Below are 14908 nucleotides of genomic sequence, written 5' to 3'. Positions count from 1 at the left end.
TGGTGACCCCCGGCCCATTCCCTCCACTCAAGAGACACACCTACCCAGAAGCCCGTGGCCTGAGACGGCTCTAGTTTCTACTGAATAGGTGTCAGGAGGAAACACTGCCCTCATGCTAAAATACACAGTTAAAGCACGCAGGACTTCTTATGTTCTCACGGGAGCTTCACACCTGTCCGGCCCCCTGCTGGCGAGCTGCCTCTCAAGCCCTAATGTACTGCATCAGAATCAGATGATTCTAACGGTTTTCCCAACCCAAGTTGGCGGCCTTGGAGTTGTTTCTGACCCTAGAGAACAGAGTAGACCCACCCCTTTGGGGTCTCTGTGGGGGGCAGGCAGTCTCATCTTTCTCGCATGGAGCAGCTGGTGGGTTCAAACTGCAGGCCTTATGGATGGCGACCCAGTGCCTCCACAACGCACAATGCAGAAGGACCAAGTCTCAGCAGGGGACAGGACCTGAATGAACCAGCTCGAAGCTTTGGTCCTCACATCGCCCAGTGTGGGAGTCTGCACGTCCCTCAGCCCATGGCCTGCGCCGTCTGCTGTCTTTAAGCTTCCCATTCCGGGATGTTCCCTGGCCTATTGTCCTGCCTGAGTTTTTTTTAATTGCTTGGCCTTTGTGATGATTGGTGCTCGGTGGCAGGCAGCCGCCATGCTCATTGGACACCTCCGCCAGGCATCCAAGTGCACCTCATTTGCATGCGGACCTGTTTGAGGACTGATGCCTGCCATTTCTTCCACATTTGGTAGCTGCGTGATTATTGGATACTACCCGTTACACTTTATTAGCATATGATGTAATGTTACCTGCCCACCATTGGGTATTTAAGACTCTGCCTTCTGCTCAATAATACTGTCTTGTCTCCATTTCTCGCGTCTCTTGCCCCTCTTCATTCCCAGTCCCTTTTTCAGGTATCCACGTTGTTTGATGACCTGCGGGACGGGTCAGCCCAGTTGGAAAGAGAAAGTTCTTCACTGGGAAGAAGTGGCTAATGGGAGTAAGCAAGGGCTAGAGAAGGTTCACATCCCACAGTAGCAGTGTGCTTGTTCCTTTTAACTCAGAGCTCGATGAAACGGCAAAGAAAGAGCAGTGCATGCGCCCACCCGTACCGAGGTCCTCTCCAGACCGTCCGCTCGTGCTCTGGGGCGCCTTCTGCCTTCTGTGGCAGGGCAATGAGGAATCACGGTGCAAACGGCCACTGTGCCCAGACGGGATGGGCACCGGGCGTGTTTGCAGTGCAGGTCTAGCTAACAGCTTAGTTAGGGAACTGAACAGACCCCTAACAACCTAACACGACTAGACGGCTGAGAGATTTAAATGTTTCTCATTACTATGAAACCCCTGAGGGAGCCGCTGCAGTTTACAACGGGACAGGCAGCAGAGCACAGTTCTACCCAGCGTTCCAGGCACCTCGGACGGGGACAGACACGGGCTGCTGGTGGGCAGGCCACACGAGACCACGGAGAGCATCCCACATCAGGCCTCGGACATGGGCACGAGCCCAGCGAACAGAAAGATGGCTTCCAATACAGGTATTTGCTAAGAAACTGTCAACCTACAGAAAAAACCCTATAAATTCAAAAAAAGTCACGAAGTCATTTTTTAAAAGGGTCGTGAGCCGTGAATGGGGGAGAGCTAGGCTGCTTTACAGCTGACAACTAAACCCACTCGGGAGCAACTGATCTCAGCGAGCCATTCAGAAACGCACATCCGCTACCTGACGTCCTGTAGCTCGCCGTCATTTCATGGGGAACAATGTAAACGGTTTCCCTCCCTCACAGCACCGAGTGGGGCTGAGTCAGAAAGTATTGCTGCGGTGGCCCCACGTGTATGCGCACACGTCGGTACAGTCAGTGGGGGCTGCAGACAGTGCTCTGAGAAGCACGCTGTCGGAGTCTCATGAGCGTGCCTTTCAAAAACGTGCCAACCAACACCAATGATGCTGACGGCCGGGCTGCTAACGGGCCATGGAAGCTTTGCAACAGGCTTCCGGCCCTGGGGCTCCACACAAGAATGGGCTTCAGATGGCTCCAGGACCTGAAAGGAGGCCACGGAGGCCTTGGGGTGAACCAAGACAGAGGGCAAGCTCTGCGACTGTGGCGACGGTGGTTCGGAACCCCAAGTGGCAAGCTTGACAGATTTTCTCAGGACATAAAGCTTTATCACGGAGCTTCAAAGGCTTACAGAAAATTTAAAAGCTGCACACGTGAGAGAGAAAGCCAAGAAGGTTGCACTGAGGCATGCTTCCTATCTGGACAATGCACCTGCTCACTCTTTCCGAGCTGCACGGGCTGCCCGAGGCAAATTTCACTGCAAAACCTTCCTCCGTTCACTGGACAGCTCTGATCTTGCCCCGTCAGGGGCCGGTTTGCTCCCCAAACCCAAGAAGCATCGAAAGGAATACAATCCTAGTTCCACAGAGAGGCGAAAACTGCCATTCTGACAAGGTGTAAATTAAAGGCCACAGAATTCCCTTCTGGGAAGAGTTAGACCACGGATTTCCAACCTTATCTGATCTACTGCCCCCTTTTCAGAAAAAAAGAAAAATGATGACTCAGTTCCCCCACTCCCTGCCTCCCCTGGCAATTAAGAGTGCTTGTCTGGTAGACCAGAGGTCTCTGCTTTTGAAGCAACCCCAGGGCAGGCAGTTATCACCCACTTGGGGAAATACTGTAGGTGTTAGAGAGATGGGAATCTCACCTTCAGAAGTGTGTAGACCTAGAACGAAGATATGTCAAGAAACAATAGCTTCACATTTTGATGTTCCTCTTTAATACAGATGTCTACGATTGTGCAGCTGTACTGTTTTGATTTACTCTCATATACTGCTCAAAAACCCCTGGCTATCACTACTGCCTCGTGAGAGACTTCTTTGTACATAGGATTTTCACCATCAGATTAAGTGTCCTCAGAGGGAAACTTCTTACTTTACCCCTATAGTTCAAAGAAAAGACATAGCTCCTATGAGCATAAACTTGAGCACACTCCCTCTGGATATAGATACGAAGTGATAATCCGAGAGGGAAGACAGCCCCCGGGACTAAGAAACCTCCATTCTCAGAGGCCCCCCACGGAGCCCGCCTGCCCTCTGCTACAGGACGCGTGTGAAAGCATGTGGCCAGGTACCACCCAAAGTGACGGTGGCCTCTTCTCACAGAGACCACACACTACTCTCTTTCCTTGAGATGTTCTCAAAAGGCGTCTCTAGAAAAGGTGCCCTGAGTCGGGGTTAACGATGGACATAGCGGCTTTCTCATCTCCTCCTCATTGTCCAGGTGAAAGCAAGCTTGGGTGTCTCAGAAAGCATGGAGGAGGATGAAGAAAAACCCTGTTGTTTCTCCTTTCTCATTGCCTCCTTCTTAGAAAGTAATGCAAATGAGCACACACTGCCACACGGAAGAAAGGGAAGATCCGAGCAACGGAGATCGGAGATCCGGGAGAACGCTCCATTCGGGACACGTGGGATGCAAGGGAGAGTATTAGCTGCCTGCTCTAATTATTTGTATTGAAGAGCTTTACATCTCTTGGATAAACAAGGGTGTTCTAGGGAGGAAGACATCTATTCAGAAACCACGGCCCTCATCTCCTGGGCCGGGAAAAGGGAGAAGAAAATGTGAACTCATCTGGCCGGGTCAGAGAATTCTGACCCGGGTTCCCAATTATCCAGAGGTGCCCATGCTGTGACGTGGCCGGGCAGGGCAGCGGCCACCACTCTGAGAATGTTCAGATTGACCACCTCCTTGCTTGGTGAGTCCATGAGTCCAGCCGGGGTAGGGGGAAGAAGGACCAACAGTCTATAGAACCGTGAGTGCTTTGGAAGCCTGACCAGTACCTGCTCCCAACCCTGAAGATGCCATGATGCTGAGAGCATCTTCATCCCTTCTAGACGGCTCCACAAGAAACGCCCACAGCGCCCAGGCCTCCCCACTGCTGATGGCTCGGGGAAGACAGCAACAATAGCCTCGTCACAGCCCCCAGTCTTAAGACGACTGTGGATGGATTCGCAGTTGAAGTGTTTTCCAGAAGTCTGTATGTGGGCAGAGTACCTGTGCTTTGTTAATTTGACCCAAACAAAGGCCTATTTGCTTAAAAACAGATAAAAGACCAAATCTTCACTCCTCCCTATCAAGACCCTCGGTGCCCCTGGGACCTACAGCCCCACAGCGGGCTCTAGAGAGGTTCAGGTGGCTGTCACCTGCACCCCTTCAAGAACTCACCGTTCCCTGGGGGGAACTGCTGCCAGCCTTTCTAATGAGGAAGGTGCCCGAGGTTTGGGGCACAGTGAGCGGCCTGGGAGGACAAAGGGTCAGCTCACTCTTCACAAGACTGGCTCTTCAAGGTCATTGGATGAGACAGCTATCTGCCTTAAAGCTGTGCTTCGTTTGCAGGGCTCTATGGCTGAGATTAGCCCAGGCTGCAGCAGAGAGTGCACTCAGAAGTGTGGTCCCTGACGCTGAGCCAAGCTACGTCAAGGGAAACCGCTGCCAAGGCCCTGCGGCTGCCTCCTTCTCTTGACCGCCTCTATGTCCCAGACAACCCGAGAACAACAGGACAGCCAGAAGACTGGGGACTCGGGCCATGGCTCTTCCACCCTGCCTCTGAAGGATCACCTGGGAAGTCTGTTCAGAGGCAGAGCCCACGGCCCTGGGAGCCTGCTCCCTCGAGAAGTCCTCCATAGGGCTTTGATGCAGAGCTGGCTCTCAGACCACAGTGGGGAAAAAAACCTAAGTATTTTAAAAAGAGACAAAGAAAATATCCCTGGCTTTCTCCGAAATTCTGTCCCCCTTCGAATCCACTGTATTTCATTCCTGGCTCCTGTACTTAGTGGCTGCATGCTGGAACAAATCACTGCCCCGCAAACCCTTATTTTTGAAATGGGGTAACGGTCCCCTTGAAGGCCAGTTTGGTGATCGTGGGTGGAGGAGCATCTGACAGGACTAGGTGTGTGTCCTCTCGGATGGTTGGCCCCCCTCTCCCAGGTCAGTGTTAAGACATCTCTGGGGAGTCCGTGTCCCACCAGGAAACAGGGATGGCCTTCCCTGTCACGGTCTCGGCCGCCTTCTATAATCACAGGTTCACACCCATACCCATCACACCTGACTGCACAGGCTCCCCTTGCCAACAGAACTGGGGGGGAGGGTCCACTGAGGAGTTTAAAAGGAATAGCGGGCTCTTTTTCACTAGCTTCCACAAAGGGGCTTAAACTGCCTCCAAGTCTTCAGTGTAAGTTGGTTGCAACACTGATTATAAATAATACTCATTGATACAGAATTTGCTCATTTACAGCTTGGGTTTGGGTGGCCCATTAAAAACAAAACACAGCACAAGACAAGGCCAATAAATCATTTGTCAAACGTCAAATTTCTTCTGACTTGCTGTTCAAGTCTGTAATCGCAGAGCAGAGCTTAGCTCTCTGATTTTGGTTTCCAGTTGGCCCTTTGAACTGCAATCTATAGCACCGTGTTCTTTAAACACACAAAATATATATGCAATTAAAAAAATCATATATAAAAGCACTGGGTTCTGCCTCCTCCTCTCCATCCTCCAATGTAAGGGGCTGGAGAGGGTAGAAACTGCTGCTGCAATGCAGTAGGGCAACCAAACACATTAGCAAACTTTATTCCCTGCAGTTAGGAGGCAGCGCTGTCCCACTGACGTCATACCACCTCATCAGACTCCAGTCCGTGGACCTCGTACAGTGTGTCCAGTATGGCCAGCTGCTTTTCCATGGCAGGGAGGTAAAGGCTGAGGTCCCTCTGCATCCCAATACCGAAGGCTTCTTTCTGGTGGTCACCTTCCTTTATGGTCAACGCAGCCACAAAATCTTCATAGGATGGTGCTGCCCTCAGAGCTAACTGCAAGAGAACTGCCCATGAGAACAAGCACCAGCATTGTCTTTTATGCACACTCAATTTCTTTGTGTGCACACCCACGTGCATGTACACACACACACACACACACACACACACACACAAAGAAAGGGTAAAGAAATAGGAATCTATCCATCTAATTTTGGGACTCCCTAACATGATGTGCCTAGCACCAAATAAAAACTTGGAGGCTGGCACCTGGGCCATCTTTAGAAAAATTCCCTGCTGAGTCACAGTACCATCTCAAACCCTTAGGGTCACCAAGTGGCAGTCACAGCCTTTGCCCCACATGGCCAGCTCCTCGGGCAGCTGTGTCTCCCCCATCTCTCCAGCTGTGTGGCTCTGTGCCTCTTCTCGTTCCCTCGGCACGATGGTCCTTCCAGGGCACCCCTGGATGCCTACTAAGAGGGAAGAAGCTAACATTTGTTGTTTGCTGTGTGCTGATAACTGCACGTTGCTTTACTCCCAGGGACCTTGGGAAGGGCCCTGCATAGTAGGTGCTGTGATACCTCACCTCCATTTTGCAGATGGTCACAGAAACAGCAAGCGCGGAGCTAGGATCTGGTTTCAGCATCATCTGGGTGCTTTTCCAGCCTCACTGTGCTACTTCCTCACGGAAGAGGCTTGGGGCTCCTTACACTCCCAGGACGTCCCTCTGCTGGCCAACCGTTCCCTTTTCCCACTCTGCTGTCCAGTCGGTTCCACCTCACAGGGACCCTTTAGCGCAGAGTGTCACTGCCCAGTGGCTATAAACCATGCTTCCTGGCAGTCCCTCGGTCGGCTCTGCTGGGATCTCTCCATCATGGGTGGATACTCTTGAATCAGCATTTCCAGCTGCTTTCCTGAGCTTCCTCCTACTCTGAAAGTCCCTGAGACTCAGTCTACCTATTTTGCACAAAGAGAATGGCTGCTGTTATCATTCAGTGGCTCAAGTATAGGCTTGCTCAAACTGACCTGGATCGGGATCCTGTAACTGCCTTAGTTTATTTTTGAGGGATCTGAGAGAGGTGCTAAGATACCAAGAACCTTGGTTTAACTGACTGGCATGCAGGAACTAATGTCACATCCCGTCTGCTGAGGATTCATGGGAAATGTCGGAAGGGTCTAGCCCACACCTAACCCATAATAAGCACTCACACAACAGTCGGCGTTCATGGGAAGGACAAAAAATAAAGGGGAGACAACTGTTCACCAACAAGATGTGAAGCAGCTCCCAGAGTGGAAGGATGTGGGACTCCAGATTTGAACCACGAGTTCTAAACTGTGGATGGCACGGACCAAAGGGGCTCCACATGAGACCACAGGAAGTGGGGATCAAGAAAAGATCACAAACGCATCTAGAGTTAGGGGTAAGGAAGTTTATATACGATGGAGCAGGAAAGGAAAGGATGCTGAATCTTAGAAATCTTTTCACTGGACACGGAAAGGTAATGGAGTAATGCTTTTAAAATTCTTAGGGTGAATTATTATGAACCTAGAATTCTACATCCACCCAAACCACCACTCTAGAAAATGGGTAGAATAAGGATATTTTCAAACACAAAGGAACTAAAAAATAGTGTAGTTCCCTTGAACTTTTCCTTAGGAAGGATGGAGACTACAGAATGCAGGGGTAAGTCAAGGAAGAGCAAGCTGAGGACCTAGCAAATGAGCCCATCCGGGAAGTGGGGGATGGAGGATGGCTGCTTTGGTTATTTAAAAAAACCAACAACTTGTGTTCTTGTGTTTAAGTAAAACACACACACACACACATAACATTTGGGGGGTTTTTTGCTGTTGTTTTTTTAAGTTTCTCCAGAGTGGGGCCTAAGACGATGCAATTCTCAAAGTCCGCTTGGGAACCAAAGGCCGCCCTCTACTCCGGTCTGACTGATGGGGAGAGGGTCGGCCTGAAGGGTCACAGGAAGCTGGAGGCAGAGCCTGGACCAGGGGCCCACTCAGGAGATGACAGCTGCTTCAAGACAGAAGCTCATTATTTGGCAAGCGAGTAAGCCAAATTCTCTGAAGGTAAAACACATTTTCCTGGAGCATCTTAGCACCATTGACGTGAGGTTGGCTCTGCCCATGGGCACAGGGTAGGGCACTCACAAAACCCTCCAGTCAGGTTGTCAGAGAAACACTGACCCAGCCAGTCTAACTATAGACGTACCTCCATTGCTAAGAGTGCTGACCAGCGCCCAACAATCTACTCTCTTAAAAAGCAGCAACCTTAAGAAAGTCATTGGCACTGCTAACAAGAGTCTTCCAAACGTGCTGACTCTACAACCTGGTGTGTACGAGCTCATCTCTTTGCGCCTCAGATTCCTTTTTGGATCAAGGGGAGAAAGAAAAGATCTACCTCCGAGTTACGAGGTTAACAAGGTAATGCACCTAAAGTACGGGACACATGTCTCGTACATAGAAGTACTCACAACTAGAAGCTGTTGTGGTTGTGGTTTCTGCAGCAATTATTGCAATGCTTACTTCTAGGAGCTGATTTTGAGAAAATGAAACTTTTCGTCGAAGATGGAAATAAACAAAGCTATTTTATTTGTGGCAGAGAGGTTACACATTGGGCTGCCGAAGCAAGGTCGGAGGTTTGAAACCTCCAGCTGCTCCGTGGGAGAGAGCTGGGGCTTTCTACTTGTGTAAAGAGGTGCTGTCTCAGAAACTCCTGGGTGGTTCTACCCTGTCTTACGGGGTTACAGGGAGTGGGCCTTTTTGGTATAGCTTTTCAGAGAAGTACATATCACATTAAATACATCAACATTCAGAAGATGACATACATGCCCAGGGTGTCAATGAACCTAAAGGCTCTGGTGGCAGGATGAATGACAAGTTGGGCTGGTAGCCACTCCGAAGGAGAAAGAGGAGGCTTCCTACGCCAGTGAAGGCTTATAGTCTCGGAAACCCATGGGGGAGTTCTTCTCCATCGGAAAGGGTCGCTACGAGTTGATGGCAGTGAGTTTGGTTTGGGGAGGCCTCCGCTGCCAAAGGAACTCGCTGCCGGGGTCAGAGTTGCTCTGTGTTCACTGCGGAGACCTGTGATGCAGGCATGAACACTAGCTCAGGAGACAAAAGATCTGGGGCCAGGCCTGGGCTCTGCCATAGCCCCTTTAAGGACCTTGAGAGTCAGTGAACTCTGAGCCGGTGAGATGCTGGGCGTTCATCCTGAAGACCAACAGAGGTGGCCTATGAACATGAACCACCCGGTGTCCCACAGCCACATGAGAACTGTCATTATGATGATAAAATACGCATTAAAGTTGGCTGTGAACAGTTTTAGCCCCAGTCGGTCCTAGGGCCAGTCAGATAGGAAGCTAGCCATTTCCATGCCTTCTGAGAATATTTGGGGTTCACTGATATTTCTTGAACTATAAATTCTTTTCATTCTCTTTACCTCCTAACACATCATGATGGAAACAACTCTTTAGCACGTGGTGCCAGCTATACTTTAAATTAGGAACCGCAGTGACGGAGTGGCTATGCATGCAGGGTCGCTCTGGGTTGGCATTGACTTGATGCAGCGAAAGGATCCTCGGCCTTCTACAGAATGCTCCCGTCTATCATGTGTCCAGGGCACCCCCTGCCTTTTCAGTTACACGGCACTCACAGTGACTCTGCCTCTGATTCACGATTACCCAATACCGCTGCGGATGCACGGGGGTCAGTATACAAAGCCGCCTACGGATTTGTCCCAGGGACTTGACCCTTGGGTTCCTCCTAGTGCAATATGCTATTAAGGAGGGGGTTCCCCTAGAGGAGCCCCAACACGGGAACATAAACACCCTTACAGGGAAAACCACTGGACATGAAGCAATTGCTAGCTTTAGCTTCTGCAACACCCAAATTAATTGTCCCTCGGAGAAAGAGTTCCATTGCGACCTCAGCATGAGCAGGCTGGATGCCAGGCCAGCAGAGGGAGCTGCTTGCTCGGATGCACCACTAGTTCCCTTCTCCAGCAGCTACTGGGGCTCCCGGCCCCCCGTCTACCTCTGTCTAGTTCTACAATATGGCACTGGACTCAGGGAGGGCAAAGCCACTCTTTCATACGCTCTCCTCTAGACCTTTTTGTTGATGTCAATTTCTCCCTGCACACACCAGATGCCTACAGTCAAGGAAAGAAGCAACATTTCGCCTCTTTTACTTAAAAACAGACAAACCAACACACACACACACACACACACACACACACACACACACACACCTACACCTTGTGGCCAGAACATTAGGAAGACAGATCTTACCGCAAAAACCCCTCGAACGACCCAGCCGTGGTGTTGCCGTAAAGTTTGACCATATGCGTTATCTTGAGAAGAAGGAAAGAAGAGTGAGCCGGTGAGGTACAACTTCATTCAGAGCTTATGTAGTGTTTGTTTCAGAAACTCACGGGGGTTGTACAGTACTGCGTGATGGGATTGAACTATGGAATGTGATATCTGTAAGAGCTCTCAATGAAACGATTAAAATGAATAAAAAAAACAAACAACAAAAAGAAACTCACAGGGGGAAAAAAATCAAATCACAAGCCTCTTATCCCAAAAAGTCTTAAATAGGAAAAATCCCACATTTTTTTAAAAGAATGGATCCATTTTTATCTTTTAAACTATGTCAAAGGATCTGAACTTTAACTTATTTTCATGGTTAAACAACAATAACATATATAAGGAAATAAAGCGAGCGGAAAGGATATTGGAAAATGGAAATGAATACAATCGGAAAAAGCAGAGTTATCTAAAATAAGCATTGCTGGTAAGGTTCCTGCAGATAAACGCACAGGCTTATGCTACACGCGATGGACTGAAATATTACATGACGTATTTAAATACGTCTCTGTGACTGGAGGGTGGCTGCAGACAAGTTCTCTCCGTAACGCATGTGTTTTAGTCTGGATAGGGTGCCTTCGAAACAAAAAAACCTATGAAACAGTTCAACTGAAACAGTGGTTTCGGGCCACCTGTAAGACCATCTTCAGGGACTGGCAACAGTGTGATCTCAAGAGACTTTCTGAAAGCACACAAGACACCACAGGAAGTCACTTTCAGAGGACTAGAAACGGTCAGGCGTCGTGTGGAGGATTTTCTTTTCCCTCCCAACCACGCTCCTGCTCCTCCGTCTAGGGTGGCAAGGGCTGGCCTGCGCCAATTGTTGGGAAATATTGCTCAAGTGACTCTGTAGCCCTGCTCCAGCCCTACCCGAGCCGGAGCTCCCAAATGTCTTCGTTTGCTCCCTAAATTCAAAGAACATCTTAAACAAAACCACGTGAGTCCCTGAGGATGCTGCAACTGCTGTTGTGGGTGGTGTACATCAGAAAGCGAGGGTTTCTTCAGCGAAGGGTTAGAGAGATGGAGGCGCTGCCTTCAGGGTTACAGACCTAGGAGGAGGTCCGTATGGTGGCAGGCCATCGCTGCGAACAACTATCTGTTTGATAAAGGATTCTCTGATTCTGTTACCTTTTGATTCACCCTCATCCACCATAGATATAAAAATGCACTTGAAATCTGCGTGTCCCTGAGCGGGTCTGTCTGCTGCCCTCTCTAGCCATCTGTCCCCCAGTGTAAAACTATCAGAGTCTTTCCAATTCCAGCACCCTATTCTGGGCTGTGAAATGGTTGTCTTGACTGTCCCTGTGAATATATAGCACTAAAGTTAGAAACCTTTGTTACAATTCTGTAAAACAGGGGCTTGGAGTTACAAAGCTGGTTAAAGAGGAATAGATGTAAACAATGCTCACATTCTGTACTTTAAAGACCAAAACCAACTTTTCGGTTCAAATGTGTTTTAAAATACCAGATTTGGTACATAAAGTTTTATTTCTGAAAAACGAAACCACCCCATCCCCTGCCAGTACAAGAGGGTGGGTATCACACGGCAGAGCGTCCGAGGGCTTGCAATAAGGAAAGATGTGCCCGAGTCACAGTGAATTTTCTGAGAAGAAATACACCCTTAGGAGGCACGCTGTATTTTCATTCTGGTGCTTCGCTTCCCCTCTGCAGCAGCATCCCCGTGACTCTGCAGAGCCCCATCCCTGGACCGACAGCAGGGCGCCGTGACGGGGGCTTGGTCTGCACGCTGCACCACATCCAACGTCCCGTCCACACGGACTCTCCACACTACCCCAGTTAGCGAATGACTGCGTCGGGGATGGCTCCAATAGGATGTGAAACAATTCTGAATTATTTTGTAAAAGCTGGAGCTAAAATAGAAAAGCCAGCCACAAAACCTCCAGCACATGCTTGTCTGCAGTGAACAGACACATGGGTTAGACACTGCCCAAGATGTCGGGGTAGAGGGGTCTCTGATCAAAATGGAGCTGCCATATGGCAGTACCTCTATCCCAGATTACTTCAAGTCCACCAGCAATTCTGCTCAATTTTTAATTTTAAAATCTAGGGTGAGGACTTAGTATTACTTTTAGTATATTCTACTCTTGTAATTTTACATACTTCAAATTTGCTTAAAAAATCTTTTTTTAAAAGAAGGCTATACAATTGAATGACAAGCGTGGCACTGTAGGGGAGCACTGGGTGCAGACCTTGTGCCCCAGGTGGGCCTTACAAAGCCTCGGAGCGCTGCGTGGGGTCCAATGGATCGAGACCGACTCCGTAGCAATTGGGTGGGCACCTATGGCTTTGGAAGCTAGTTGAAAACGACAGCATCAATATGGTGAAGTGAAAGCAGCAATGGTCAAGAATCAGTGAATTTCAACCCAGAGAAGATTCTTAGAAATATGTAGCCTAAAGGAAGAGCTCAGAGCGAGTAATTCTTTTAGGGGAATATTCTGAGTAGACTATGACTTGGTTAAAGACAAAAGTTTTCAATGAAATTACACTTGAAATCAAGTTGATGTTTTGGAAAGGGACACGTGCTATCAGATATTTTAGATGTGAAGTATCTTGAGAAACGTGACCCACAACATGTGCAATACAGGGCAGAGAACACGGGCACCGTCTCTCAGATAAGCTACAAGGGGGCAAGCTTTGAACCATGTAAGGAGCGATCTGGGCTGAAATGATCGCTGAAATGGTCCATGGAAAACATCCTGAAGTGAGTTACTGAGGTCGGACAGTACAGCTGCGGTCTCTCAGGGTCTCAGGGTTACTGAATGCCACCAAAGTCTCCTGGGGACCAGCACGGGGAACAGCTGCTCTGTCACGTTCCACATCCAGTGGGGGACAGTAGAGACCCTTGGGGGCTAACATTAGTTCCCAGCCCTTGATAAGGGAGGAAACCATTTAACAGATCCTTATTATACAAACCCCTCACAGCTCCACGGGGATTTGTGTACAGTGCTCCAGGTGCAGGCAGGAGAGGGAGCAGTATCACCCAGCCTGGAGGGATGTGGGCAGAGAAAATTCTCAGAGGATTCTTGCAGGCTGGGCGGGGCAAAGAGAAGGGAGGGAGATGGTGCTCCAGACCACAGGAGCACCATGGAGGTGTGGTGGCAGGTGAGATGTTCACTGCGGTTGAGAAACCTTGAGGCCAAATTGTGAGGGTCAAGTCCTGGTGGCATAGTGGGTTCCACATTGGACTGCTGACCACATAGTCAGCAGTTAGAAACCACCACTCCTAAAGATTTACTTCCTTGGGAGCCCACGGGAACGGTTCTATTGCTTTGTAGCGTTGTTATAAGCTGGAATGATATGTCATAAATAGCTATATATTTTAAAAATCCATGCAATACAGAAAAAGCCCACCTCCTTTCCATCACCACCCGGCCCACGGCTTTCCTTCTTCTGAAGTCAGGTGCTGTTGCGCTGGCTCTGACACAGCCACTCGGTACAACAGAGCGAAGCACCGCTGGCCCTGCGCCAGCCTCTTCTCTACTGTAACCGAAGCTACCCGTTTGGTGTGGACCCTTGTAGACGACTGCCTCCCATGCATATATGCACAAACAGAAAAATGTTCGGTCTTCTGTTTATCCATATAAATGGTTAAATATGGTATGTGAGCTTGAAATTTGTTCTTTTTATATTATAATATGGCGTGGAGATATTTCAGTTTCACTACTTATAGATCTATCGCATTTTTCACTGCTAGATAATATTCCATGATGCATGTATGCACATGTGTAGGCACATACAAATGGTTAATCATTTTGCTTTCTGGGACATCTGGGTGGATTACGATTTTTTCATGATTATAAACAACATATCAAATAACAACTTTTTTCAAGTTTTCCGGAACAAATAAATGATGTTTCTCTAGGAAACAAATCTAGAAGTGGCATTCCTAGAGGAAGGGGAAGTACGTATTGAACTTTATCAGATACTATTTGTTAATTTATACTCCAAAAGCAGTATATGAGACATTTCAATTCCCCAAGATCCCTTGAACACTAGGTAACATCAATACTTTAATTTTTTGTCAAAATATTTTATTTCTATTTCTAATAAGAATTTTAACTGTGTCCATTGCTCATTTCCATTTCTTCTCCTATGAAGTGAGAAATAACGGGGTCAGAGTAACAACTGTGAGGGTGGTGTAGGACTCGGCAGGGTTTGTGCTGCTCTGAGTCGAAGTCAGCCCTTAACAACCACCACTGTGGATTGCTTGTGCATCTGCCTAGCCTATCACTATCATTTCAATATACACACACATACAGAACATTGTATTTCTTGAGTTTTTTCCTGATTTCACAAATTATGCATTTTATCAAGAATTTAGAAACTACCAAAAAAAAAAGGAAACTAAGGAAACCCAACCATGCTTCTGGTTTTATTTTCTTCTACTATATCAGAATGGAGTCGGAACCTCGATGAGGTTGGAGCATGATCACCCCAATAAGGGATTGTGGGGTTGAAGGGTAGAGTGAGGGTCCCACTTCTTCACAGCGTACAGCCAGGTTAGCTGACCTGATCACTGAGCCTCTGCAAAGCCCATAGGGAGCCACACACATTTCCCCTATTTTATCACTCAAGTCAGCCATTCACAAAACGCCTGCACGCCTTCTCCATGTCCACAGGCACGCTGTATTTTCATTCTGGTGCTTCGCTTCCCCTCTGCAGCAGCATCCCCGTGACTCTGCAGAGCCCCATCCCTGGACCGACAGCAGGGC

The 14908-nt window shown here is 48.6% G+C and overlaps 1 protein-coding gene across 1 annotated transcript in view; it reads right to left on the bottom strand.

The window, feature by feature from the left end:
* Positions 1–863: 863 nt before the first annotated feature.
* Positions 864–14908, bottom strand: part of PLEKHA8 (pleckstrin homology domain containing A8) — a 54515-nt gene continuing 40470 nt past the window's right edge. The window contains exons 13-14 of the mRNA XM_045288856.1: positions 10098–10159; positions 864–5856 (exon numbers count right to left, since the gene is read on the bottom strand). Coding sequence (XP_045144791.1) covers positions 5659–5856; positions 10098–10159 — 260 coding nt within the window. The 3' untranslated portion in view covers positions 864–5658. The remainder of the gene's footprint in view (positions 5857–10097; positions 10160–14908) is intronic.

Source organism: Echinops telfairi, unplaced genomic scaffold, assembly GCF_000313985.2.
Source record: "Echinops telfairi isolate 266 unplaced genomic scaffold, ASM31398v2 ScPeMD7_23;HRSCAF=83, whole genome shotgun sequence".
Taxonomy (NCBI): domain Eukaryota; kingdom Metazoa; phylum Chordata; class Mammalia; order Afrosoricida; family Tenrecidae; genus Echinops; species Echinops telfairi.
Note: the sequence above shows the minus strand (reverse complement) of the source record. Positions and strands in the feature narration are given on the sequence as shown.